This window comes from Amblyomma maculatum, chromosome 1 (genome assembly GCF_055883805.1).
Source record: "Amblyomma maculatum isolate TAMU_Amacu chromosome 1, ASM5588380v1, whole genome shotgun sequence".
NCBI lineage: Eukaryota > Metazoa > Arthropoda > Arachnida > Ixodida > Ixodidae > Amblyomma > Amblyomma maculatum.
Window position 1 is genome coordinate 148,082,739 of NC_139344.1, and position 27,906 is coordinate 148,110,644.

A 27,906-nucleotide genomic window follows, 5' to 3' on the forward strand; every position below is an offset into this window, starting at 1 on the left:
TGCCGTCGTTTCACATATTGGTAATTTCGTAGTCATTAACAGTAATGATGAGTCATGCCTAGCTATTATAGTCATTACCACACATCGCTAAGCACTTTTACTCATTTCTAATCAATTGCGGTCATTACATGTCGAAGTTTGATATACTGGTCATTACAAATCATTTTAGTCATTATTAACCATTATTAGTCATTAGCATCAGTCATTACCTCTATCAATGTCTATTTATAACTTTTATTGATTACCTATCACCATCAATCATTTTCATTCTTAATCTCCCTCCTTGCACGTCCGCTTTTGCAACTGGCACACCAGTGAGTGCACAGATGCGACAGATAACAAGCACAGCTTCTGCGCATAGATTTTCGCTCCATGAGCCTAGAACGGCTTCCGCCTTAAAAAACAAACGCATCCAGTCTCAACATAAAAGGGGTCGTGAAACATTTTCTGGAAATTTTGCACGGCTTGGTTAAATGGAATCCTTATCCTGCATCATATAATATACCTCAATTCGTTTCATCGCCCACGTTGATTTAATAGCGACAAAAACAGAATTTCGGTTTCCTAGCGCGCGTCCTCCTCAACTCAACAGATATGTCATAGCGCTAAGCCAATGAGAAGCTCCCGTTGCCGGAGCCTGCTCAGCCAAAGTTGACCGAGCTCGGTGAATTTTAGAGGTTTTATTTTGTGCCCTACTCTACGCTCACACGGTTGTTTTTTTTAATATGGCCGAGGTCCTAGGTTCCAGCGTCGCTGCTATAGTGAACTAGAATATACTCGCTACTGTTAAAACATGGTTACATCGTGAGCTTTGAGCCGTACGCCGATGCAACTTTTCGGGTGCCAGGTCGGCGAAGATGGAGCCTGCGACACTTGTGTCGAGAGGCCACGGTAACCGCGGCACAACTCCGGCTTGCAGAAGCCCCGACCACCAGTCTCCCGATCCCAGCTGTTTCGGATCTACGCATTGGCATGTATGTCCCGAGTCTTGCAGCTAGCCTACGTTCGACCGTTGCGAGAGTGCGCAATCGCTAACCGAAGTTTTCGAACAGGTGCAGCTGCGGGCGGTGCGTGCCGATGCAGACTGCTCTTGAGAGCAATTGGCGAGATCCCGGCGGCGACTATGTAGTTGAAGCAGCCGTGCGGGTGTTACAGATCATCTGCATTTACTCCAAATGCTTCTTGATCACGGACTGCTAGTCGAGAACACAAGGTAAGAACCTTGAGCGAAAGGCGACATAACTTGAACAAGCGACCGCCTGTTTTTCATTTTCTCGAGCAAGAAACGCTGTAATGAAATCTATTGCGGAAGGCAGTGCTAATAAAAGAAAGCTTCCCCTTTAACGTTACTTGCTTGGGATCATCCACACTGTCTACAGTGTCGATATTGCGCCACGTTAGCGCGAACACAACATCACTGGTTTTCATATTTTCCTTGTTTTCGTAGAAGGTGCGCATGAGCACGACGTTTCACCATGCAGATTACTGGTTTGCTTAATTCCATGCATGAGTAAATGAGAAAACACGCATCATCCGATAGTGTGAACTTGCTAAATGAAAAGGGCATGCATATTGTTGTGAAGTAACCGAAGAAAAAAAAAAAAATGCTGTCCGGACACATTTGCTTGTTTTATTAACCAGGTATGACCTTCAACAAGTGCAGCACTTCAAAACATGAATACATAAGGAATGCCACAAGAAATGCAGTAAATAAGTACAAAAGCAATCTCATTTCGGAGGAGTCTGTGCTAAGTGAAAAATTGCATGTAGTGAAGTAGCCTGTCTGCTGCAGAAGCCGTGGGAAAATGCACTAAAAAGTGACACAGAAGAGAAAAACACACAGCAGGACTGGCTTCTGCAGACGATCACTAACTAGCCCGACAACTCTTGTTATAGCCTGTCCCCACTTGCTGCTAAAACAATCACCATACCAGCACTCAGTTTTATTTGCTAGTTTTTTTTTTTTACCCACTTGCATTAGGTAACAGTGTTGCATAGTGTGCAAATATAATTAAAACGTTTGTCTGACTTCACTGATACCATCATCAACACCTCCACACAGTAAACCTCTACAAAATTCTTTGACACTGACATCTTACATGTGCTGTAATGTGGCAACCAAAAAAAAAAAAAGAAAGACGTTCTTCCAAAGGCCAGTACACCGAAACTTCCACAGCTTGAGTAAGTGTTGGGAATTTTACAGTTAGCAAATGAAGTTATAGAGTAGTTTTGCGGCACTTGCAGAAATTTTGGCACGTGGCGTGTTGTGGGGAAACAACTGAGAGCCGTTGACAGAAGTGGACTTGTCGTTTATGGCTCCTTCGAATAGAATGACTCCATGCACAGAGCTGCTTAACTCATAAGTCGCATACTTAACATCTTCGTGCTATGCGGATGATATCAGCGTGCACATTGACATCGGCCACAACACTAGTGTACAGAGTGTAAGACGACTACCAGGTTTTGTTAGTCAAAAGCTGTATTGCCTTCAAGCGTTATTTTGCTGCAGTAGCAAATTGTGATTGCACTTCAGTTCTAATATTTGGTGGGTCTCATTCTCTCTCAATCACCTGCAGCAGAATTCAAAGTTTGCCATACTTCCAGGGAGAATAAATTGACAGTGAAAGTTACACTGTACAGCTTCTGTTAGATGAAAATTAATTGTACAGATGCATGAATAACTTCCAAATTTGTAAAAGACCTAAACCACATTTTCATTTTGCTATGCTGAAAAGTGAATATTGCTTTTTCTCTTGTCAACAGGAGGCACCGCTACATCTGCTACAGCCAGCTTGCGCACTGGCTTTGGGGATGCCACGGCAGACATCACAGTAAAGTCCTCCCTATTTGTGATACAAGCCAAATAAGGGAAAGGTTTCCATCGGACAGTTACACTGGTTTCCAATTTGCACAAGGTTTGTAGAGTCATCACCATATTCATTCTGACACAAGCCATAAAACATGAGAAGAGAGAACTGCAGGACAGCTGGACTAATAACTGAAATTTTACTAAAGGATAGAGGCAAAAGAAGACTTGCACAGAGATGCACATGTAAAAGAGACCCCAAAATACTGTTGACCGACTTCTTAGCCACACACACGTCCTTATCCTTTGCAGTATAGTGTGCCTTTGGATTTAGATCTGTGGCTTCCGTTTTGTAACAAGTGGTTCTTGACCATAAGGAATTTGCTATTTTAGATGATTTTTTAGACCCTTTCTGCTTTTCACGCTTTAACTGCTTTGGGGTTTTTCGTGCACGTGCATTTCTGTGCAAATCTTCTTTTGCCTCTTTCCTTCAGTAACATTTCAGTTGTTAGTCAAACTTTGTCTTGTGCTCCTCTCTTCTTACGTGTTTCGTCTTCTGGCTGGTTTTAAGATGAATCAGTACCAACTCATCCAGTTGTTAGTCTTGTTGATATCACTAGCCTGACTACACCCACTGCTGGGCAAATTCCTCTCCCATATCCATCCAAATAACCCAATCCTGTGCCAGGTGCATGATTCCCGCAAACTTCCTAATTTCATTTGCCTGCCAGAGTTTCTGCCGCCCCCTGCTACACTTGCCTTCCCTTGGAATCTACAAGACATATATAGGCTCACTTAGAATGAATTTTGCGTACTCACTCCCCACCTATACTTTTAAGGGTAGAATTTTTCTTTTTTTTAGAACTGACCGCAAGTACATCATAATGGGAGAGGCATCCTAATAGATGCCTCTCCCATATTCATCCAAATAACCCGATCCTCTGTCAGCTGCATCCATCTGATCCCCGCAAACTTCCTAATCTCACCTGCCTGCCTGAGTTTCTGCTGCCCCCTGCTATACTTGCCTTCCCTTGGAATCTACAAAGCATATATAGGCTCACTTAGAATGAATTTTGTGTGCTCAATCCCTACCTATACCTTTGTCGGATGCATTTTTTGTTAATTTTATTTTTAGCACTGACCTCAAGACGTCATGATTGTGAAGCTGTATATACCCATTTGTATATTTAGGAGAGAGGAAGACAGCAAAGAAGCATGAATAAAAGATGTCTTGCTCTAGGTCAACTGCCTTCTAGCCTAAAAATTTTGAATGCACTGATGAACCTGCGGCCAACCAATAAATTATTTTGAAAGCAACATGTCTCTCTAACACTCATTTGGTAACATTAGAGAATGCCCAAATGTACTACAAAGTGGTGGTCCTTGTGGCACTGACAAACCTAGATTTTCTAGTTGCCACGTTCACCTTTACATGGCCTCGAAAAATAGTGGCTCATGGGGAATAGAAAAATCGGTTTTCTGCAAAAGCCGCTTTGAAAGGTGGCCACTGTTTGCAGCATTTTGCAGTCTCATTCAGAAGCAAGCCAACATAATTGCAATTAAGTAGACATGCATACAATAATATGTGCCTTTGAAATGTACCAGACATTAACCAGTCATAAAACAGCATGCTGGAAAGATATGTATAGTAAAGCCTCCTTTGTTGATGATCATACCCATAGTTTGCATGGAAACATCTGCACTAGAACCTGCATGACGCTGAGTTAATTGGCCTGCTGGTTGAATATGCCACCAAAATGTTGGTAATACAATGAACTTTCTCGGTGCTGGGGTCAAGTCTGGAAATATAAAGTTGGGATGGTTTAATTGTGAAATCTTTTGCTGCCGAATTCACTGCAGGCTAGAATGTAACAGGATTAAAGGACAGCTGTAGACGTAAGAGCAGCCCACATTGTCACTGCATCTTATGCGTGCTAGTGCACATATCTACATACCGTGCATGTTTTGCTAGTAAACAATGTAACCACAGATTTGCAAAGCTCCAAGAATGCTACACTGATGCTGTCTGAGCAACTGTTTGTGTCGCTGAATATTGTGAAAGGCTTTTGATGGAGCGAAAACTGCTTGGTGAATACTTGCGCAGAGTGAGGTTGGTCAGGAGAGCAGGTGATATGTATACCGCAATTTAATCACACAAGCACAGACTATATGATACTCATACAAATTGAAAAATATAAGGGAAGGAATTGAACTGAAGACTTCTTGGTTCGACAGTCCAAACTTCTGCTACTACATGTGCTTTGGGCTGTGTGTGCTAGCCCGCATGGAATCTGATCGCCTGAGCCAGGAAAATGGTGCACACCCATATGAGCACCACTTCCAGTACTCTTTAAATTGTACATAGAAGTGCAGGTGCTTGGGATAAACCTTGGCTGCCGCAATGCACCTCAAACAATGGCATGTTAGCCAGAATAGCAGGTTGGGCTTGTTGGTTTTCCATCCTGAGGTAACAGCGCAAAATGTGGACGGGAGCACAAGACGAGAAGACGACGAGACATTGTGTCGTCTTCTTGTCTTGTGCTTCCATCCACGTTTTGCACTGTTATTTCAGAATGTCACGTGCCTGCCCAATATCTACATAATTGTCACACGAACCACTTTGTGTGTATTTACGACTACTTGCACAACACCGTTGCCACCCACTGATGACGAGCAGCTGAGCAGCAGTTTTTCACGTGCACTCCGCTGCCATTAATCACAAATGCTATCACGCTACGACTTCCCATATCACCCCACCCAACCTGTGTGTGTAATGACTCAACCTTTGGTGCGTTTGCATGTTCTCGGGATACTGAAGAAATCTATGGTACCAATTAGTAGATTCAAGCAACTTAATCTGACATACATCTGGTGAGAATATTAGAACTATATTCATGTGTACACAGATAGATCTGTATCACCACAAGCGTCACCTACAACTGTAGTGATGCCCGCTCAGAACACGACATTTTTTTTTTTTTTAGGACATAATTCTCCACAAACTGCTGCTGAGCTTGTGGCCCCTTGGTAAGAGGCTTTCCACATCTGTGGGAAGCCACTTCAGAAGTGGTGTGCATTCACAGTTTCAAAGCCTGCATTACAAAATTTTGGAAGTTTTCAACACCACACCCTTACCAGCCTTTGGCACTACACGTCACTGAGTTCCTTATATCTGCTTGTGCTGAAGACCACAAGATAGTGCTTTAGTGGATCCATGCACACTGCAGGCTTGATGAAAATGAGCAGGCCGATGCTGAAGCAAACGGCACCCTCAAGAGCAGCCTCCAAACAGTTGTGCATTTTGCTAGAGCGGATACCACTGGTCTTCTTTCGAGCTTTATCAGGAGTGTGGCAGTGGCTTATTGAGCCTAGCCAGACACTCGAAACATTAATCTTAGAATGCTCGACTCGACATCATTTTCTGTTCAGCGTGGAATTATATGCCATTATGCATGCTTTCTCCATGCACTTAAATGTGGTTTCACACACAAATATTTATACTTAATTCGACAGGCAGACTGCCCAGAATGTTCCACATGTGACATTACGGAGACTGTGGAGCGTGTACTAGTGGTGTGTCCCAGTATATGCGTGCAAAACAATAACTCGAGTTACTTCTTTGAAGTGTTTTGGCAACAGGCCTCTCTCAGAGGGCTTATTGGCTGGTTGGCCAGAAATGGGAAGCTCTACAGGCAGTGCAGGCTTTCTGCTGCTTCTTGCATGACACAGGACTTGACTCGTGACTGTGGTGCAAGTTACTATTCCTGTATATATTTTAATCGAGTCACGACCCTCTTTGTTCTTCTCTTTCTCTTTCCCTGTACAGATTAAACTTTTCAGCCAACCTGTCCGCCTTTCTAATCAATAACACTTGCGTGAATGTATTTCTCCTGGATGGTTGATCTGATAACCACACCATCATAATGCAAGGACATGGGGCGTATGAGCTTTTGAGGCGAACAATTTTTACCCTAGAAATGTCTTTTTGAATGATGTGAAGGATTCTGGAGCTCTGCTCAACATGATCCTCCTCTTTGGAGTCTAAGGCATCAGATTCTATGGGACTAGATGAGTGCTGTGGAAAGAGCGTGATCAAAGTGGGACCAAGGGGCCTGTTCTGGATGGTACGGTATACTAATAGGGGCACCTGTTGTGCTGGCCTCACGGTATCGTTCAAAATAAAAAAATATTCAAAATGCGCATATTACTGCTATGAGGGCAGCCCGGCAGGAAACCATCAAACAGAACTGGTGGCTTCTGTGAGTCGAGTAGTTCTCAAATAGGCATATCTGTAAGGCTACAAATCGCAACTACTTTTATCACGCGAACTTCCCTCAGACCGCCTGCACTTTTTTTGCCAATGCACCGGGGCAGTGGTTTTGCGTCGATCGGCACGACGCATCGTTTGAGGTGAGCTTTCTTCATTTCCATGCCGACGCTTCGAATGACGCCGAGGTTCATTTCGGACTTCCAGTAGAAAGTAGTGCGAACACATGAACCCAATCTGTGTGCCAAAACTTGTGAAAGCGAAACACTACTTCCACTCGGAGAAGTCGTGCTGCAATCTCGCGACGCACACGGTTGGCATAGCGAGCCCTCAAACCCGCACAACACGCCTAAACCCAGAACCTAATGTTGTCAGGAAAAAGAGGCTTTTTTTTTTCTGTTTCCAACTTTCCGTGTAGTGCGATAGTTCAGGTCATCGAGCCGAAATATAGGAAGTGAAGCTCGACACGCTATTCTCAACGATGCAGCGCGGAGGCGAGCAATATATACGAGTACGCACCGCGGCGCCCGCTCCTGAAACACTCCACTCACCACTCGGATTGAACACACTTGTCGATTTCTTCGACCTGAAACCGTATTTACATCGTATCTTTAATGACGCCAAGAATAATAAAAAAAAAAAACTACAGCAGCGGCCGCACAACCAAGTTGTACGTACCAGTGGTATGGGACTGCTCAAGACGTTGTTGTGCTCCATCACGAATGTTCACGCACACACAAAAAAAAAGAAAACAACAACAACAAATAAGATTGGAACCATTGTCATTTGGAGTACCTGGCGGAGCGAGGTAAGTCGTCGTTACCGAAAACCTGAACATGAGCGTCACCGCTCTGTTGCAGCGCACAGCGAGAAGCAGACACCACCCGTCATCCGCCGCCGCCGACCACGCGTCACGTGACAGTAGCGAGGGACTGTCCTGGTACAGATTGTTGAAGAAATGCGTCAATACTATTTTTTTATTTGCTAACTTTAACGGCAACCTATTATTTTATGGGAAATAATGATTAATATCTGTGTTTCCAAACGGCTAAACATGACGTAGGCGAATACTTCTAATTCCGGCCAACAGGGTAGTATGGTCGCTTCAGGAACGCAAAAATGCTGTGATTTCAGAATGGTATTATTAAATGCAGAAGCAATATTTCGATGAGATATTTTGGAATCGGCATGCCTAATGTTTACTAAAGCAAGGAAAATTGCAACTGGGCAGCTACATTTTTGTTTCACGACCCCTTTAACGTGCTTGCACATGCGCGCACAAAAAAGTTTGCATTTACCAACCAGACGTGAGGCGAACGCGCCCAGAAAGGAAGCAAACCGCGCGCTCAGAGCCGGCGACCCCGGCGGCGACGTGTCCCCGAACAGTGGCGCCCTCAGCAGAAATAGCGGGCGCAACTGTAAACTCTCCAAGGACACGCTTGCCCATTGACGGCGGCGCGACGCAGCAGGCCGCACCCAGTGCGCTTCCATCGAGCGGCCGTGGTAGCAGTAAGTGGTAGCACTAAGCTAAGAATCTAATACTGTATAAATCGGGTTAATAGAAAGCAGCCGAACTGAATAGACCATACATTACAGTGCAACATATTAGCCTTGTCAATTCTGTAACAAATTTCAGTCTGCCTATTGCACAAAGCCTGTATCTGGCTCAAAGTACTTGGCCAACCTCGTGGGCAGCCAATCACGGCACTAGTATGGGTTTCATGTTTGGGTGCCGAGCGCTGGGTTCTTATCAAATATGGCTCTTCTTCCAAACTAGTTCTTGTGAAGAATGGCTCAAAACTATGTACTATTATTTTAAACCACCAACTCATTTGGAACCCTAGCAACAGTGAGATTCACATTTGTTCGTATTCGTGCAAACCACAATTTCTTTTAGCTTCATCATTAAATTTTACAAAATACAGACTAACATCAAGTGGGTGTACATTAAATACAGTGCAAAATTAAAACTCCAACACTCACCTTGAGAGGACAACACAAGGTCGGAACGGGCAAATGGCCTAGGGTTTGTTTTGACATCATATTCAATGAGTTCTCGCGTGGCTCGTGGATGGCTGATATCCACCGCCACAAACTTGAACCTGAATGCACAAAAATGAAGCAGAAATGCAATAAAAAAAAACTACAGTTGCAATTATGCATATGCAACGAAAACAAAAACATACACTGGTAAACTTAACACAATTCAATTTAATTCAGAGACAAATGCATCCTGACAATTATTTCTATAAAGAATTACAAAAGGACTCATAACGTAAACGTGAATTCAAGAATGAAGTTTTAAGTTCTGATAAGGGCCTAGCCATTTTAAGCAGATTATACTCTCATAAATACCAATTCCTACATTCGACAAATATCTATTGTTTCACCAAGATACCAACAAAACAACATTTTCAAACTCACATTTTGTCAAGTTAACCAAACACAGAGGGCAAACAGAAGTTGGTCTACATGTATACATTACCATGTTCTAATCATGGTACTGCTCTCAATGAACACTCTTACTGAAAACAGAGCTGTTATAAGGTAAAGAAAAACAGAAAATGAAATACAGGTGCAACCATCAGTGCCAGATCACGCTATAATATGCATGCTGATACCGCATCTTTAAGGCAGATCTCGGAGGCTATGCTAAACTGTCAATGACATCAAAACAGTGGCAACCCATCGTTTTCTGTAAGAATACCGTGAGTTTCAAAAAACTGGTGGAATGATTTTTAAAATCTATTCTCGCTGGTAAATGCACTTTTGTTGCCAGACAGACGTCAATACATCAAAAAAAAAAAAAAAGAAAAAAAACGCAAGGAAATCAATTTTTACCAAGATGGATGCAGTTACCTTTGGTTTCTCTTTCACCGCTACTGCACACTTATGTGTACATCAAATTTCAAAAAGGTATTTTCACATGAAACACATGTTCCCTTTTTCTGTTACCATCTATTTTCTACACTATTTCATCAGAGCAGCAGTATCTCTAATATTTAATAAGATCACAGGAATTGAACTGATCCAATTCGTGCTGCACAAGTACACTAGGACAAGTATTGACAGCATGACGATTTCAACTTTTACTAAGTGTTACTCAACTGTTCAAGTTACATAAGTTAATTTAGATAACAATGATATGTTAAATATTGCCCCGCCACAGTGGTGCAGTGGTTGCGGTGCTCAACTACTGTGCCCAAGGATGCGGGATCAAATTCAGGCCGTGGTGGCTGTTTTTCTATGGAGATGAAAAGCAAAGTGCCCGTGTGCTGTGCGATGTCAGTGCACGTTAAAGAACCCCAGGTGGTTGAAACTTCCGAAGTCCTCCACAACGCCGTCCCTCAAAACCTGAGTCGCTTTGGGATGCACACCCCATAAACAAACCAAACCACATATTAAGTACGCCCTACTTAAGCAAAAAAAGCTGTGACAATATCCAAGGTTAAGTATGTCATTTCCAGCTGCCCAAACCTTAAGGCTGAGTCACACTGTGGGAACAAAACAGTGTCATGAACAAAACACGGCCAAACACTTGCTTCCCAACAAAATTGTTTCCCAATGGCATATCACACTGCACTAGCAGCATAGAGTTGCTGGGGTGTTGGCTTAGTATGAGACTTGAGCAACGAAAACTTAATGTAAACAGCGCTAGTCAACATTGTTTGGCTTGTGCGCCAGCCGAGCAAAACTTCCGACAGCAACACAACAACAAAGCAGGCACTTAACGATGATTGATCGTTTTTTAATGCCTTCCGTGCTTGCAGATAATACTAAAAAAAAAAAAAAAGATGTTTCCCTTCATCGCTTTGTTTATGCTGTGGTATGGCGTCTTGCAAGCAGTCGGGCAGGGTGCAGTTAATTTACACCAGCCATGGTGGAGATGCCATGGTTCCGCTCCTCTTCCGCGCACAGGAATCGCCCACAGAAGAGAACACGCAAGTGGCTATGCTAGAGAGGCGGCAGAGAAGCATTGCCGAAGTTGTTTTTCCAGTGTAACAAGCAGTTCGGCAAATGTTCCATCAGAAGTTTTCGTTCCGTGTAACCAGGCGACAAAGAAGTGTTTCCGGACAGTTCGTGTTGAAGCAGTGTGACAGGGTCGCCAACACCATGTGAACATGTTGTTACAGGAAGGAGTTAACTGCTTCTGCAGTGCGAACCAGGCTTTAGAAAAGAGAAATAATGAGCAAACTGCACAAAACTGCCCAATAATATAGTCTCAGTACAAAATGTCGACAATGACAGGCAACAGCAGGTAACATTAACATAAGCTGAAATACAACACTACACAACCCTGTATTTAAAACTCCCACATCTCAGACCATTGACAATTAACATCCTGAAATACTGTTATAATAACAACTTAATCTTGACACAATATGTGAAACATTACCGCATTTTATCATCAATACAAAATATAATGCAAAATGATGTAGTTAGAACTGACAATTTATCCATAATTACCACATTGCTTACAAAATTTTGCATACTTGTACAACATTCAGATATGCTACAATAGTTTTTAGAGACAAAAAGGTGCTGCTTGACATAGAAGAGCCATGCGAAGCTGGTTCCAAAGAGAGGATGAGGCAATGGTGAAGTACACAGTTGTTCGCAACACAAAAGTTACGACAGCAATGACGTGCAAACCGCAACTAGCAGCAGCCACTGGATACGCTGAATGACACGAAAAAACATTTTAGGAAGCACTCTCTGTGTTCTTTGCCTTTCAACAGCTTTAGTATGCCCAGCATCACGAATGAATCACACTGATGCCAATTTTCTGCATTTCCGTGTCTCCTAGAGAAGCGAATACATTGTGCGCTTGTAAAGCCAGGCACTTTCAAATCTGTCACAGCAGCCATGCATTATGAGCAAACCATAGTAAAATTCCATAGCAAAAAGTGACACGACTATATTTCCATAACAGAAAACACTTAGCCACTGTTGCAATGCTAAACGCGAACCGTAATGTGTTTTTTATCGGTCAAACCGCTGGATTATTTGCGCTGAAATTTGGCACATAGCATACAACTGTCTATCGTTTTTGAATATCTGTATCGACGATGTACTTGCCTAATTAAACCAGAATTCGAAATCCGCGTCGTCTGCAGTGAAAAGGACGCTCCTTCTCGGTCGCTGATGCTGCAGACGACGCGGATTTCGAACTGGAATCGAATCAGGCAGATACATCCAAAATGGTATTAAGAAATAACAGACGGTTGTATATTATCTGTGCGCCAAATTCCAACGCAAACATGCGAGCGATTTCACCAAAGGAAGCATTTCACGATGCGCGTTTAGCATTGCAAATTTTTAGTCAACCGAAACTAAGCGCTGTTGCCTTCCGGCTCAAAAAAGTTGCTTGCAAATAGCGTTAACACTGCAGCCAGGTGCCACACAGCCGCAGTAATACAGTCCTTAGGCATAGTTTTCAGGGGCAACGCCGTGAGAAAAATAACGACTGTTGCAAAGCTAAATGAGAACCGTAATAACGGTTATACCGCTCGCTTAATCGCGCTGAAATTTGCCACACAGATAGCATTTTTAATGCTAGATTAGGTTATGTGTTTGCTTGATTCGGTCAGAAGTAATTAGAAATTCGCGTCGCCTGCAGAACTGGCGACCGAAGGCTTCTTGTGGGTCGCCGATGCTGCAGACGACGCGGAATGCGAGTAATTTCCCTGATCGAACCAGGCAAGTACATCATTCAAGCTGGTATTAAAAACGATAAATGGCTGTGTGCTTATGTGCTCCAAATTTCAGCGCGAATATGGGAGCGGTTTAACCGAGAGAAGCATACCACGGTTCGTGTTCAGAGATACAAGCGATGCTAGCAGGGATACACTTGTGCCGAACGCCAAGCGGTCGCGGTACGCAAGCGGCATGTCATCGCTAGAGGTACGGGGCCAAATAAAGCAGCTTAAATTGATGTTACTTTTACGGTCTCCGTTTTCGATACAAAGCAGCAAGGTTAAAACGTTCAAACAATTAACACGTGGCTCACATTCCACGGATCATTAATTCAACGATCACGAACGAGCCCACGAATAAGCAACACCCAAGAATGAGCAACGATATATACATATATATATCGTTGATTAAGAATCGCACAACACTTCAGAATGAGACAATCAAATACTAACCCAGCATTTGCAGCAGAAGCTAATCCTAGACGAAGTTGTCGCACAAAATGCAAATCAACACCACACGACACGCTATGGCGTGCCTCCATTTTTGAACTAACCGGGGATCTGCCTTTCGCCATGCGTCTTCTGTTATGGCCGTAGAGCAGTGGACGCCCTAGGGCCCTAGGCCGACTGCAGCGCTACGAGGCTACAAGTGACGCGTTTAGTGCGTTTAGTGCAGTAGACATGCTGCATCAGCTACATGCTGTTCACAAAACAAAAAACAAAAAATGCATAATTTAATATGTAAAGACTATAAAAAGTAATAAACTACTTTGTTATTTTAATGTGGTGAAGAAGAAACTCATTAACAGGCGCCATCATTTGAAGAAACGCTAATTTTGAACTGGCGCGAGCACGAGAAGCTGCAGTGTGCACAAATGTAAAAAAGTTAAAAAACAAGAAATTCAGGCGGTTTAGCATAGCTAGGCACGGAATATTGCGCAACAGCACTATGAAACGCTTCGCAAGAGCTTGTGCGTTCCTTGTGTCAAGTCGTCGCTGGTGTTTGTTCTTAAGGCCCGTTCACACTTGCGACTAGCAGCAGTCGCGCGACCGTTTTGGTCGAAAAGCGACAGTCGCAAATGGTCGCATCGGTCGAAAAGCGACTGCCGCGGGCCGATCGGTCACTGCTCGAATTTCTAGTCGCGCGACTACTAGTCGCAAACCATTTCTCCAATCAGCGAGGTCCCGGAGTACTAGATCGAGCACCTTCTCAATGCAATTAAAGGATACCCCTACCTTTTCAACAAACGGCATCCGGAATTCAAAGGCATGCAGGGAGAAGGATATGGCCTGGGAGGAGATTGGAAAGATATTCGTACTATCCGGTAAGCACTATGAACTTTAGAGAAATGGGTTTTTCACGCAGGCGCAACATTTTATATTGACACCGTCTATTCGTCGTTGGCGTTCTCGTCTGTAAAAGCTGAAGTGTCTGGCAAGCGGCTGCTACCGACGTTCGCTGTCATCGCGCTGCAGCTTTCCTACTCCCAACTCGTTTTTCGAGAAGGCGACAGTTGCAAGTGTGAACATAGCTCCTCTCCTCTGGTCGCGCGACTACCAGTCGCGCGACTTCATCTAGTCGCAAGTGTGAATAGACCTTTAGTCGGTCTCGAACGCCTCGCGTAAGCTGTCGAGCAGCCGTCCACGGCGACACTCTACGTCAGAAAATCAGAACGAGTCCAGGTTAACCTCTATGCTAACTCGAGAGAGCAGGCCTATTCAGACACGTGTAGGCAGCCCTGCCAGTGCAACCCTGTGAAAAAAAATTTGGAGGAAATGACGTTATTTTTTCAGTCGCGGAGCCAAGTCGTTGCCACACAGATAGCATTTTTAATGCTAGATTAGGTGATGTGTTTGCTTGATTCGGTCAGAAGTAATTAGAAATTCGCGTCGCCTGCAAAACTAGCTTCTTGTGGGTCGCCGATGCTGCAGAAGACGCGGACTGCGAGTAATTTCCTGATCGAACCAGGCAAGTACATCATTCAAGCTGGTATTAAAAACGATAAATGGCTGTGTGCTTATGTGCGCCAAATTTCAGCGCGAATATGGGAGCGGTTTAACCGAGAGAAGCATACCACGGTTCGTGTTCAGAGTTACAAGCGATGCTAGCAGGGATACACTTGTGCCGAACGCCAAGCGGTCGCGGTACGCAAGCGGCACGTCATCGCTAGAGGTACGGGGCCAAATAAAGCAGCTTAAATTGATGTTACGTTACGGTCTCCGTTTTCGATACAAAGCAGCAAGGTTAAAACGTTCAAACAATTAACACGTGGCTCACATTCCACGGATCATTAATTCAACGCTTACGAACGGGCCCACGAATAAGCCACACCAAAGAATGAGCAACGATATATACATATATATATATATCGTTGATTAAGAATCGCACAACACTTCAGAATGAGACAATCAAATACTAACCCAGATTTTGCAGCAGAAGCTAATCCTAGACGAAGTTGTCGCCCAAAATGCAAATCAACACCACACGACACGCTATGGCGTGCCTCCATTTTTGAACTAACCAGGGATCTGCCTCTAGCCATGCGTCTTCTGTTATGGCGTTATGGCCGTAGAGCCGTGGACGCCCTAGGGCCCTAGGCCGACTGCAGCGCTACGAGGCTACAAGTGACGCGTTTAGTGCAGTAGACATGCTGTATCAGCTATGCATGCTGTTCACAAAACAAAAAATGCATAATTTAATATGTAAAGAACTATAAAAAGTAATAAACTAATTTATGTTATTTTAATGCGGTGAAGAATAAACTCATTAGCAGGCGCCATCATTTGAAGAAACGCTAATTTTGAACTGGCGCGAGCACGAGAAGCTGCAGTGTGCACAAATGTAAAAAAAGTTAAAAAACAAGAAATTCAGGCGGTTTAGCATAGCTAGGCACGGAATATTGCGCAACAGCACTATGAAACGCTTCGCAAGAGCTTGTGCGTTCCTTGTGTCAAGTCGTCGCTGGTGTTTGTTCTTAGTCGGTCTCGAACGCCTCGCGTAAGCTGTCGAGCAGCCGTCCACGGCGATACTCTACGTCAGAAAATCAGAACGAGTCCAGGTTAACCTCTATGCTAACTCGAGAGAGCAGGCCTGTTCAGACACGTGTAGGCAGCCCTGCCAGTGCAACCCTGTGAAAAAAAATTTGGAGGAAATGACGTTATTTTTTCAGTCGCGGAGCCAAGTCGTTGCCACACAGATAGCATTTTTAATGCTAGATTAGGTGATGTGTTTGCTTGATTCGGTCAGAAGTAATTAGAAATTCGCGTCGCCTGCAAAACTGGCGACCGAAGGCTTCTTGTGGGTCGCCGATGCTGCAGAAGACGCGGACTGCGAGTAATTTCCTGATCGAACCAGGCAAGTACATCATTCAAGCTGGTATTAAAAACGATAGATGGCTGTGTGCTTATGAGCGCCAAATTTCAGCGCGAATATGCGAGCGGTTTTACCGAGAGAAGCATACCACGGTTCGTGTTCAGAGCTACAAGCGATGCTAGCAGGGCCCGTATTCCGAGTTTGCGTCGTCATCGAAAGTGTCGCTATCTCCTGTTACGTTTCTCCACCGAGAAGTGGGACAGCTGACGCGGCCACCGTATAGTAACAGGCAGAACCGCGAGCGGATCGGCCATTTCGACGCCGTTCATCGGCCGCGCAACGCTTCCTCCCGCGGGCAAGACTCGACGTGTTCCTGCCACGCGCCAAATGTGTGTGCGTGCGTGTGTGTGCAAACGCCGGCCAAGCCTGGAGCTCGTGAGAGAGGGCGCCGCCCTCGCAGGAGGTGGAGGAGATGAGGTCGGACCATCTGCGATTGAGTCATTCGTCGTGAACCAACATGTTTGGCTCTCCCTTTCCTGTGAGGTTTTACCCTTTCCCTGTGAACGGGAAAACCTATAAAAACCAGCGGCCGAATCCGCTGGGATAGAGACTACTTTGACGCGCAGTTGGCACGACGCTAGACACCAGCTGTGTGAGAGTGTCTGTATTCTCTCCGGGTCAGCTTCTCTGCCCGTATCTTCCCGATGTTGTAGTAAAGGTTGTTTCGTTAAAAGACGCCTCGTCTTTGCTGGGACCGTTCATGCCGTCCGCCGTCCACGGAGCCGCCAGGCCAACGCTACCGAGGAGACGCGCGCCGCACCTAACAATTGGTGAACAGCGGTGGGACGACGACGACCAAGCCGTAACCGTGGTTGGAGGGACGAGCCAGGCGATACCGTCGTCCAACAACTGGTGAACAGCGGAAAGCGGAGAGACGAGGACGACCAAGCAGTGACCGTGGTCGGTGAAACGAGACAGGCCTGACCGAGGTGCAACATCTGGTGGGAAGAGCGGAGATGTCCGAGGCGTGACTCGTGAATCAAAGCAGCTCACCGGAAAGGCGGGAGCAGTGCAACGAGCCCTGTGTGATGACTGGTTGCCTGCAGCGGAACGACTGCGTTGGATTCTTGGCTGCGAGGTTTGGTGAGTGCGGGACTTTCTTCTACTGAGTTTTGCCAGGCTTTTGTTAAGTAGAGAACAGAGCTGGTAATTGTGTTGTCGTTGTTGCTGGGTTAATTGCAGCAAGGCAATAGTGGGCAGTAGAGAAGGCAGCACTCGGAACAGCCATGAATTTGGATTTGAAGTCGTTGCGCAAACCGAAATTGCTGGAGCTTGCGGAGGAGTTGGGTCTGGATGTGTCAGACAAACTCAGAAAACCAGAAGTGTTAAAGGCTATTCTTGAGTTGGAAGCTGAAGATGACGAGCTTTTGGAATGCCTTGAGATCATTGACGAACGTCAAGAGGAACGTGAACGTAGAAAACGTCACGAGAAAGAGGAACGTGAACGTAGAGAACGTCACGAGAAAGAGATGCGTGCACGTAGGGAACGTTACGAGAAAGAGGATCGTGAACGTAGGGAACGTTACGAGAAAAAGGACGCCCGCGTAAGGAAACTGATGCAGCTGGAGATTTCAGCCCATAGAATGAGCGTGGAAAAACTTAAGGCTTTCAATGCCCTTCAGTATAACGGCTCGATACCGCGAGAGGGTACGCCACCGTTCCTCATCGCCGAGGATATGGCAAAGTATTTGGCAGACTTCGAAAGTCTCTGTAGAAGTAAACGCTTCGAGCGAGATAGTTGGGCGCAGAAGTTGGTAGCTCTTCTCTCCGCTGAAGCGTCGGAAGAAATCAAGCGATTGGTTGGCGAGCGCTTGAAAAATTACGATGAACTAAAAGAGTCATTGCTGATACGATATCAGATAACGCCTCCTGATCTTCGGAAGAGGTATGAGAGCGAGAAACATTGTGACGAGTCGTACTTTGATTTGGCCTATCAGTTGAAAGCCGCTGTAAGCGAATGGCTAGACAGTGCGGAAGTTCCGGAGCAAATCGAACCTGCACCGGAGTGTGAGAAACAGCTTGGGGAAGCGGCCGAGCAAGGTGACCGCAGTAGCGAGCCGACCGAGCCTCTAACAGAAGAGCATCGTGTTACCTTGGTCGAGCCACTAGCTGAGACGGTTAGCACATGCTTAATCGGCGGGAAGTCCGAAGTGACGCCGTTAAGCGAGGTGAACTGCATGCCGACCCAAGTAGCTGTAGGAGATACAGTTCCATCAAATGAGAGTGGGGAACTGGTAGTAACTGAACCGTCTCTCGAGTCGAAAGCAGAAGCTTGTGGAGAGCGCGACGGAGATGAGAAAATTTCAGTTTCCGAAATCAGCTGTGTCGTAGAGCAGGGCACGCAGAAAAACGAAGTGCCGATCAGCGAAACTGCGCAGCCCGCGAGTTGTGATCAGCCAGGGCAGACCGACGAGGAGTGCGCGTCCGCTGTAGAGAGCGAGACTTGCGAAGGCGACAGCGAACGACCAGAGCAGAGTCAGAATAGTTCGTGCTCCGAAACCACGCTAGGTTGTATTCGCGAAAGCAACCCCAGTGCGAACGCGGACGTGGCACACATGACCCTCACGCAATCCGAAGCGCCCCAGCTGTCGAATGAGCTTGATCGTGCACCGGTTAGCGCTGAGCAATGCGGCTCATCGGAGGACCCGTGTAACGTGAGTGGCGAGCCGCCAGAGGAAATGCCTAGCTTGAGGGCTGGCATGAGCGGTTGTTCGGATTTGAATGAAAGTGAGTCAAGCGATGCAGCCGCGGCGCCGCCAGAGGAAATGCCTAGCTTGAGGGCTGGCGTGAGCAGTTGTCGTTCGGACTTGACGGAAAGTGAGTCATGCGCTGCTGGCCGCGATGCAGACGCGGCGCCGCACTTTGACTGCTTTGACCACTCAGACGACACCGGTGTCCTACTAGCTCCGGTAACCGCTAGCTTGCCAGAGCTCGCGCCGAAAGAAAGTAGGACTAGAGTATTCAAGTGCTGCCACCGAAAAACGCGGAAAGGCAGGCGCGAGAAAGAATGCTGCCATCGTAAGGAGAGCAAACGATTGCAGAAAGAAAGCGGAAGGCTAGTATTCCCGTGCTGCCGACGAAAAACGCGAAAGGGCAGGCGCGATAAAGAATGCTGCCATCGTAAGGAGAGGACACTCAAACGATTGCGAAAAGAAAGCAAAACGCCTGTGTTCCAGTGCTGCCGTAGAAAAAAACGGAAAGGCAGGCGCGAGAAAGAATGGAGCAAGTTGAGGCTATCGCGAAAAAGAAAGCGATTATCCCGAAGGCACAAATGCGCCCGTGCCGAGAAAATGCGTGACTGGTGCGTCAAGCGTGAAGAGAGGGATAGGTTGTTTAGGAAAGCGAGTGACTCGTGCTCGTCTGTTTCTTTGCATAGAAACAGGAAGGTAAGGTTGTTCCGTGAAACGGACAACCGAAGCTTTAGTGAAAAGGGTGATCTCAACGGTAATGCCGATGGCTTAAGTCGAAGCCCATGACGTGAGAAGAAGCCTCAGTTTTCACTTTTTGGTGTTTTTTTCCTGGTATAGGATTTTGAACTATTTTTGTTTGAGAATGGTGTTTTTGAAAGCACGATTTTCAAATTTGTGGATGCGTTCCAAGTGCTGCTACGCTGCCCTTTAATATTGATGGGGGCATAAGAGGGAAAGAGTCTGGCGGAACTTAGTGAAGTTTGTGCCGTGCTTGCTGGCTGACCGGTTGAGTTTTTAGCATGGTTGTGACGTTGTGGGTTGTCAGAAATCTCTCCTGAAGACAAGTTGCAGAGTGCCTTGGAAACCCGGACTTGCCAAGGACTTCTTCAGGCTGACTGGCTCAAGAGAAACAGAGTCGGACGACCCTGGCTAGCAGCAACATCCCGATCCCTCCGGACAGCGGATGCAGTCCCCTGCCCTTCGGGATCTCCCTTCCCCGGCGGGGCAGTCTGTTACGTTTCTCCACCGAGAAGTGGGACAGCTGACGCGGCCACCGTATAGCAACAGGCAGAACCGCGAGCGGATCGGCCATTTCGACGCCGTTCATCGGCCGCGCAACGCTTCCTCCCGCGGGCAAGACTCGACGTGTTCCTGCCACGCGCCAAATGTGTGTGCGTGCGTGTGTGTGTGCAAACGCCGGCCAAGCCTGGAGCTCGTGAGAGAGGGCGCCGCCCTCGCCCGTCTGCAGGAGGTGGAGGAGATGAGGTCGGACCATCTGCGATTGAGTCATTCGTCGTGAACCAACATGTTTGGCTCTCCCTTTCCTGTGAGGGTTTACCCTATTCCTGTGAACGGGAAAACCTATAAAAAGCAGCGGCCGACTCCGCTGGGATAGAGACTTTGACGCGCCGTTGGCACGACGCTAGACACCAGCTGTGTGAGAGTGTCTGTATTCTCTCCGGGTCAGCTTCTCTGCCCGTATCTTCCCGATGTTGTAGTAAAGGTTGTTTCGTTAAAAGACGCCTCGTCTTTGCTGGCACCTTTGATGCCGTCCGCCGTCCACGGAGCCGCCAGGCCAACGCTACCGAGGGGCCGCGCGCCGCAGCGGTACGCTACCCCGGCACTCGCGACCCCAAACCTAACAATTGGCGTGAGCGGTGGGCTAAGCACGCGACCCACAAACCTAACACTCCCTAAACCTCGAGTGATCTGATTGTTCGAAACCCCGGAACATGATGTTGGCACCTCTTCCGGTTCCGTAGTTGCAAACCCAGTTCCGGCGTTTCGATTCAGATGACTCGAGGTCACGTGAGATAGCGACACTTCGATAACACGCAAACTCGGAATACAGGCCCAGGTATACACTTATGCCGAAAGCCAAGCGGTCGCGGTACGCGAACGGCACGTCATCGCTAGAGGTGGGATTGATCCGTGGGATTGATCATTTGGCAGAACAGGAACGTGGTCGATCGTATTCTTTCGGCGACCCCGTCGTCTACTGTTCTCCATGCTATAGCGCGTCTCACCTAGATATAGCCAGCTGTTAGCTCTTGGAGAGCAAAGCTTTATCCGGAAGTTGTTGACGCGGTACATCCACCTCAGGAAGGTCATTTGTAAGTTGTACATCGAAGTGATTTGAACTAGGTCCTTGTCCTGAAAGACGCAAGCGTGCGGCTCACGCGTATATATATGTGTGAGCCCAAAGGATCGAGCAATCGACTGCCTGGAAATTTGTTAGGTGGTCAGAGCTCTCAAGGGAGTCCTGTTGCAGCTGCATTATTGATATACAACGTGACCAGAAACCCACTGCATCATATATTTCTTGCCGCTACCTTATATGTTTGGTACTGTTTGCTGTTTTACTGAAACATTATTTATAGTCCAGTGTGCTTTGCTATTTCCATGTTTATTAATAAGATTTCTTTGATTCCCTGCTATGTAAGTGGTTGAAGTTTACGCCTATGACGTCATGATCGTTTCTAGTCTCTTATTCCGGTACTTTTCAAGCAGACGTCTTAAGTTTCTGGACTTATGCAGCATTCTTTCCATATGCAGGGCTCTTCTACAAGCGATCTCTTGGCTTAGTACGTACGACAGATAATTCGCGTTAATTACTTCCGGTACATGTTCACGCCTTAAAACTAAAAGTTCTCCATATTATTAGTCTGCAAGCCACAACAAAAATCCGAAATTGCGGCAGCTGCTTCAGGAAAGAATTCGTTTCAATTAGCTTATTTTTGCTTGCGCGTACCTCGTGTAGCTCTCAATAAATATTCTTAATTTTCAATCACTCTGTACAGCATAGGGGTCTCAAACTCATATTGATATGCAGGATGCGCTGAGAAAATATGTCTCTCGCGGACCAGGAGTGAACAATGCAAAAAAAAATTAAAAATAGAAGCCATAAATCAAAACAATCTGTAAAACAAAAACAAAATACTGATAAAATAAATAAAAATCAACTATTTCGTTCTTATGAAACCACACTCCCATTACTTGAGAAAAAAAAAAACAGGAAAAGCGAAGCATCTTCGATTTTTTGTGTCCAAACGCGCCGGAGGAGTACGTTACTTCAGGATGGCTTGACGGAATTACTGAAAGGATACAGCGGTTGAAAACTACCACAGTCACTTGTCCTGACAATATATAAATGCGAATGAAAAAGAGGTCTCGTTGTCCTGCGCTATAGTTATTGAAGGTAACAAAGTTGACTGTCTCGTAATTTTCACGCGCAACTTTGGAAAACGCGCTTACATTCCCAACATTTCATTCGCACGTACAGCCTCATTGCGCGCTCGAGATCGCCTCTTGGTTCGCGCTCTACGCTTTTGCAACGAACTTGAAAGCACATCCACGAGCACAAGCTGCCTAGTCTTCCAAGAACTGTTGACAAGAAGCGGGGGAGGAGAGGGGGTAGTTTCCGATCCATTGTAGAATCGGACTGCTCGCTGCGAAAATGCACCTCTCCGATTTCCGAAAAAAAAAAAAAAAAATGAAAAAAGCCGCCCTTCTTACTCCGGCAGGTCGTAAAAGAGGATGAATGGGCCACACGCAAAGAAACAAAGCCAAATGACAAGGACGCTGGCCCGTTTTCTCACGGCTCTTAGCTTTACCAGACTGTTTTGAGATAAAAGTATGCGATTATTAACTTGGTCAATAATCATTTTCCTTTGTTGTTTTTTTTCATGAATTTGATCATAAGACAACTTTGTTCGAAAAGAGCTCCCCCCAAAATAGTATACAAATACCACAAAATTGCATGCTCTCTTCAAAGTCGGCGTGTACACATCTCTTCTCTCACCCAGTCAGGAACACTCGCCACCATCTTTCGAGCTGCGGGGGTGACACAGTTGTAGACAGTTGCCCCGCACTTCCCACCATTTCCCGGGAGGGTATTTTTGCACACCGTGAACGCGCAATCACGTAACACAAAAGTGACGTGGGGCTACTACGTCACTTCTGCGTGCCCTGTCGACGTTTTCTTTTTTTTTTTTTCGTTTTTTGTTTTTTATTCTACTGGGGCAGTGAGAAAAGCGCTTGGCCGTCGGAGCGAGCTGTGATGTATGGGCTGGTTTGGCTTGAGAGGCAGCGGAGGGAGTGCTGAAGATTTGCTGTGTCGTTTACTTGGCTCAATCAGCCGCTTTTGCACCTTAAAAGTTACGCCTCAATTATGTACATAAAACTATATATATATATATATATATATATATATATGTGTGTGTGTGTGTGTGTGTGTGTGTGTGTGTGTGTGTGTGTGTGTGTGTGTGTGTGTGTGTGTGTGTGTGTGTGTGTGTGTGTGTGACGTATCCGCAAGCTAAGTAACATCTTGTATAATTTCACAGCTTAATTCCAAACATCAACGTTTACGCGCAAGATGCTGTAAAGTTATTTGCTTTTTGCCACTACAAAACTGCATGTGTGTGGGCGCGCGTGTGTGCAAATAACTCATGCGCAGGTACTTAATATATTTGAGGCCCCGCATAAGGTCAGTACTCTTGCACGTTTACATTGTAGTGAGGAAGCAAACTCACAATCCCTGCAGCGCGCTGCGAAGAAGCAGACTCGCGACTCGAAGTCCCTGCGTCGCTTCGAATACCAGCTCTAACCCCGCCAGACCACCGGAAGAAAGAGAACGAAAGCAAAAGACTGCGAACGCACAAAATCTGCGCTCACTCATTCCCCCGGGGGAGGAAAATTCTGTTTACTGCTTGGAGCCATGGGGGAGGGGACAAGACTGTGTTAGAGGAGGAGCCATGGCGTGAACAAAACTAACTGCCGCGACCGCTTTACAGAAGAAAAATACAGAAGAAAGCGTGCGTGCTGTTAAGTGCGGACGGCTAGATGCTCTCCCTCCGCCAGCTCGAAGCCGCGCTCCGCTCCGACGGCCAAGCGCTTTTCTCACTGCCCCAGTAGAATAAAAAAAAAAAAACAAACAAAACGTCGACAGGACACGCAGAAGTGACGTAGTAGCCCACGTCACTTTTGTGTCACGTGATTGCGCGTTCACGGTGTGCAAAATACCCTCCCCCATTTCCCCCGGGAGGGTATTTTTGCAGATCGTGAACGCGCAATCACGTGACACAAAAGTGACGTGGAGCTACTACGTCACTGTTGCGTGTCCTGTTGACGTTTTTTTTTTTTTTTTTTTATTCTACTGGAGCAGTGAGAAAAGCGCTTGGCCGTCGGAGCGGAGCGCGGCTTCGAGCTGGCGGAGGGAGAGCATCTAGCCGTCCGCTTCTTCTTTACGCTTTCTTCTGTATTTTTTTTCCTATTAGTGGGGAGAGGTTGAAAGGAGGGGCGGGTAAAGCCCCTCAATAAAGGGGCTTTAGGGGCGGGCAAGCTAGCCAACGTAGACAGCGTGGATTCAAACGAGTGAGGGCTTGGAGCTGTGTTGGAGGAGGAGCCATGGCGTGGACAAAACTAACTGCCGCGAGCGCTTCCTCTTACAAGGAAAAAAAAAAAAAGACTCCGCGAGATACGCGTACGTGACGTGTAGGCTACGCCACCCATGTGTCACGTGATTGCGTATCGACAGTCTCAAAGTGGTCTTACCGGTCTTACTAGCAGCAAAGTGGTCTTACTAGCAGCTTACCGGTATCGCTCAAGAGGAAAGTATACAACAGTTGCATCTTGCCTGTACTCACCTATGGGGCTGAAACGTGGAGGCTAACCAAGAGAGTTCTACTTAAGTTGAGGACAACCCAGTGGGCTATGGAACGAAAAATGGTAGGGGTAACATTAAGAGATAGAAAGCATGCAGAGTGGGTCAGAGAAATAACTCAAGTTACCGACATTCTAGTAGAAATTAAGAAGAAGAAATGGACATGGGCAGGACATGTAGTGCGAAGAGAGGATAACCGATGGTCGCTGAGGGTAACAAATTGGATTCCAAGGGAAGGAAAGCGTAGCAGGGGGCGGCAGAAAGTTAGGTGGGCGGATGAGATTAAGAAGTTCGCAGGGGTGAAGTGGATGCAGCTAGCACAGAACCGGGTTAAGTGGAGAAATATGGGAGAGGCCTTCGCCCTGCAGTGGGTATAATCAGGCTGACGATGATGATGGTCTTCAGCAGCGGAATGACAGTGGGGGTCGTCAGGTTTGATTTCATGGTGAACTGACTTGTATCTCTCATTTTAACAATAACCTTCTCTTACAGCAACAAAAGAGAGAAAGCATTCTCTTGAGGAAAAGAACTTAAAGCCCACAGTATTGCAGCATGTGAATTGTCTTGCATATATTTCTCTAACTGCACTTCCTAAAAAAGCATTCGTGCCTACTTATTTCTCTTTGCATTCTCACCCTCTCCCCCCCCCCCCCCCCCCTTCCTAGCCACACTTCCCTGAGCACTGCACCCAGTGCAGTCCACACACCCCTATAAGGACAGCAAGGTTTCTAACCCCTATTTTATGCTAAGAAAATGCCTTTTTATGTCCCGAAAAGCAATCCCACAACATCTGGACAACCTGAAATTCAGCAAATACTTGTTTTACTCATCTGTACCCCTTAGTAATGTACCTACAAGAAAATTTATTTATTTTTTTTTTTGCTGTTGACATATTAGTCGCATAAAAGGTGGCATATGCACAGATAATTTTGTTCAAAATTGGCTATAGTGCATGCTACCTTTCTCTTTCATAAGTTTTTTGAATACTGAATTGGTGGACCACATTAACTTATTCTTCACTGCATTACGCCATCATTGCGCAATTAAAAAGTGTCCACTTGGATATATTCACAAGTGCTGTTTGATAAATAATTGTCTTTAAACTCTGAGGCTGTGTGAAAGAGATACCGAATGGAAGGAAAAATAGTGTAGCACATATATAACTTTATATGTGTTTGTAAGCGTAAGGTATAGCCAAATAAGAACGTGAAGAATTTCTGGACTGCAAGCAATCAATGTAATGAATGACAAACATTTACTCAAGGCAATGAAAGTTATTAAAGCATTTCAATATTGTTATGAAAAAAATCAATGCAGTGTTTGAATATATAATAAACAAATTTGTGATGGCAGTCAGCAGTCTGTTTCAGGCTACAGGTCCAGTTAAAAATCACAATTGACACATATGACGAATGCAAAACTTGTTGCCGTGAAAGAAATGCAGAAGACGCTGTTTATTACATATTAGACATGCAAAGGCATGACAAGCTGAAATGGTCCATGCGATGCATTAGAACAAGCACTAAGTCATTAAAAGATGCATGCATCACATGGATCTCAATTTGACAGCAAACATATGCTAACACTTACAAAACATACAATGCCATTACTCTTCATGTGATACACACTACAATATTTTCATGTTTTCTAAAGGCTACGCACAGTTCTGTACTACTTATAAAGTACATGTCTTATAATGCCTCTAGTTACCCAAATATAACATGACCACATTAGTAAGAATGTAAAACATTTCTTCTTGTTAGCCTGAAATCTGTTTGTATTAATTATGACTTTATGATATGCTCCATCAACTTTATTTGAGGTATGAAGGCATTATGCTCCAAGTGCAAGATGGGGATTTGCTTTATTAAACTTAGTCTAAAACAAGCCCTGGTCAATGTGAAATGACTTACATAGTATTATAATAATCATAGCCCAAATGAAAATAGGATATCTATTAGGCACTTAATTGTTTTCGGCAACAGGGTAACCAAAAAGTAAGAGGTCATCCTTTAATACTACAGCTTATTTAGTTTTTGTTTTTGTTTTTTTCTCGTAATCAACATATCACTCCCAGCATCACAATTCTGAACTAAAACATTTGTAGAGTTGAATGATTTAGTATTGTACCTACATTCCCTTTGTCCTCAAGGCTTTTTTTTTTTTTTTTTTTTTGCCCCCTACAGTCATCAACTAGCTAGCTATCGCAGCTAGGATGTGCCTATAATAGCGCCGGCGCCGCGCTGTTGCCGGCCGGCATCATGTGCATTCGCCGGCGCGTTAGTTTGGAGTGAGGAAATTAGGCCCTTTTTAGCGAATAAGAGCGGTCACCGAGCGCATTTCTGGTTAAAACAATTCATAATGAACTATTTCGCTTAGAAAAAGACCGAATTATATCGGGACGCGTGGCAACGGGACGGGCGACCATTGCCGAGAGCCCGCGCGCCTGAAAGACGTCGCACCGAGAAAGCTATTTTGCAAGGAAACGTTTTGCAAATATACGAAATGTGCAGAAGAGCGGAATCATCGCAAACATGGTGTACAGTTGTTACTGGAAAATTTGCCAGCCAGCCTACGAATAGGTCAAACCGCGTTGGCGAACCTCGATTGTTTTTGTCGCCGAAAGGTCTCACACGGATCTATATAGATAAAGGAAAAGCAATTAAACTGTGATTTCCCCGGCAATTCGTACGGTGTGACAAGCTGGTTCGGAAACTTCTTCGCGACTCGAAGCGTACATATGTTATTTGACGCCGCTGCCGTTTCCTCGGTGTCCGCACCGCACGCAAGCTAGGCCTCGCGGCTCTCCGCCGACGGCCATCGGCTGGGCAGCTGCCGTCTGCTTGCGGCGCGCCGCCGACACCGCCGGGCATGCCGTCGGGTCGCGTCCGGGCGCTCTCAAAACCATGGAGAATCTAGAGACAGTCTAGGTAGGGTGGCTCCTAGTCTAGGGAAAACCCGTGTGTCCTACGTCCGGACATGACGTGATAAAATATCATGTGACCCTTAACGTTGTTTGTGACGTCATATATGACGTCGCAAATTTTGGGCCAATCAGCGTTTCCAGTTTAGCTACCCCGAAACGCTTGTGCGGCGGCGCCTGACTACATTTATCGCACGTGGCTCTGCTATTCTACTATTATTTGTTTTTTGTACACTTTGTAGTTGATAATTGTTACCAGTTGAATAAAGG

General features: G+C 45.7%; 1 protein-coding gene across 6 annotated transcripts in view; it reads right to left on the reverse strand.

Moving 5' to 3' along the window:
- LOC146204287 (protein arginine N-methyltransferase 5-like) overlaps positions 1–15,357 on the reverse strand; it is a 122,161-nt gene extending 106,804 nt beyond the window's left edge. For 2 of the 6 annotated variants that reach the window (XM_084589231.1, XM_084589228.1), the window contains exons 1-2: positions 15,191–15,357; positions 9,057–9,175 (exon numbers count right to left, since the gene is read on the reverse strand). In XM_084589231.1, the coding sequence (XP_084445357.1) occupies positions 9,057–9,175; positions 15,191–15,312 (241 nt within the window). In that variant the 5' untranslated portion in view covers positions 15,313–15,357. Of the gene's footprint in view, positions 1–9,056; positions 9,176–13,222; positions 13,410–15,190 lie in introns of those variants that run through there. The other 4 variants (XM_084589230.1, XM_084589227.1, XM_084589232.1 and 1 more) reach the window with 3 other exon arrangements.
- Between the last annotated feature and the right edge of the window lie 12,549 nt (positions 15,358–27,906).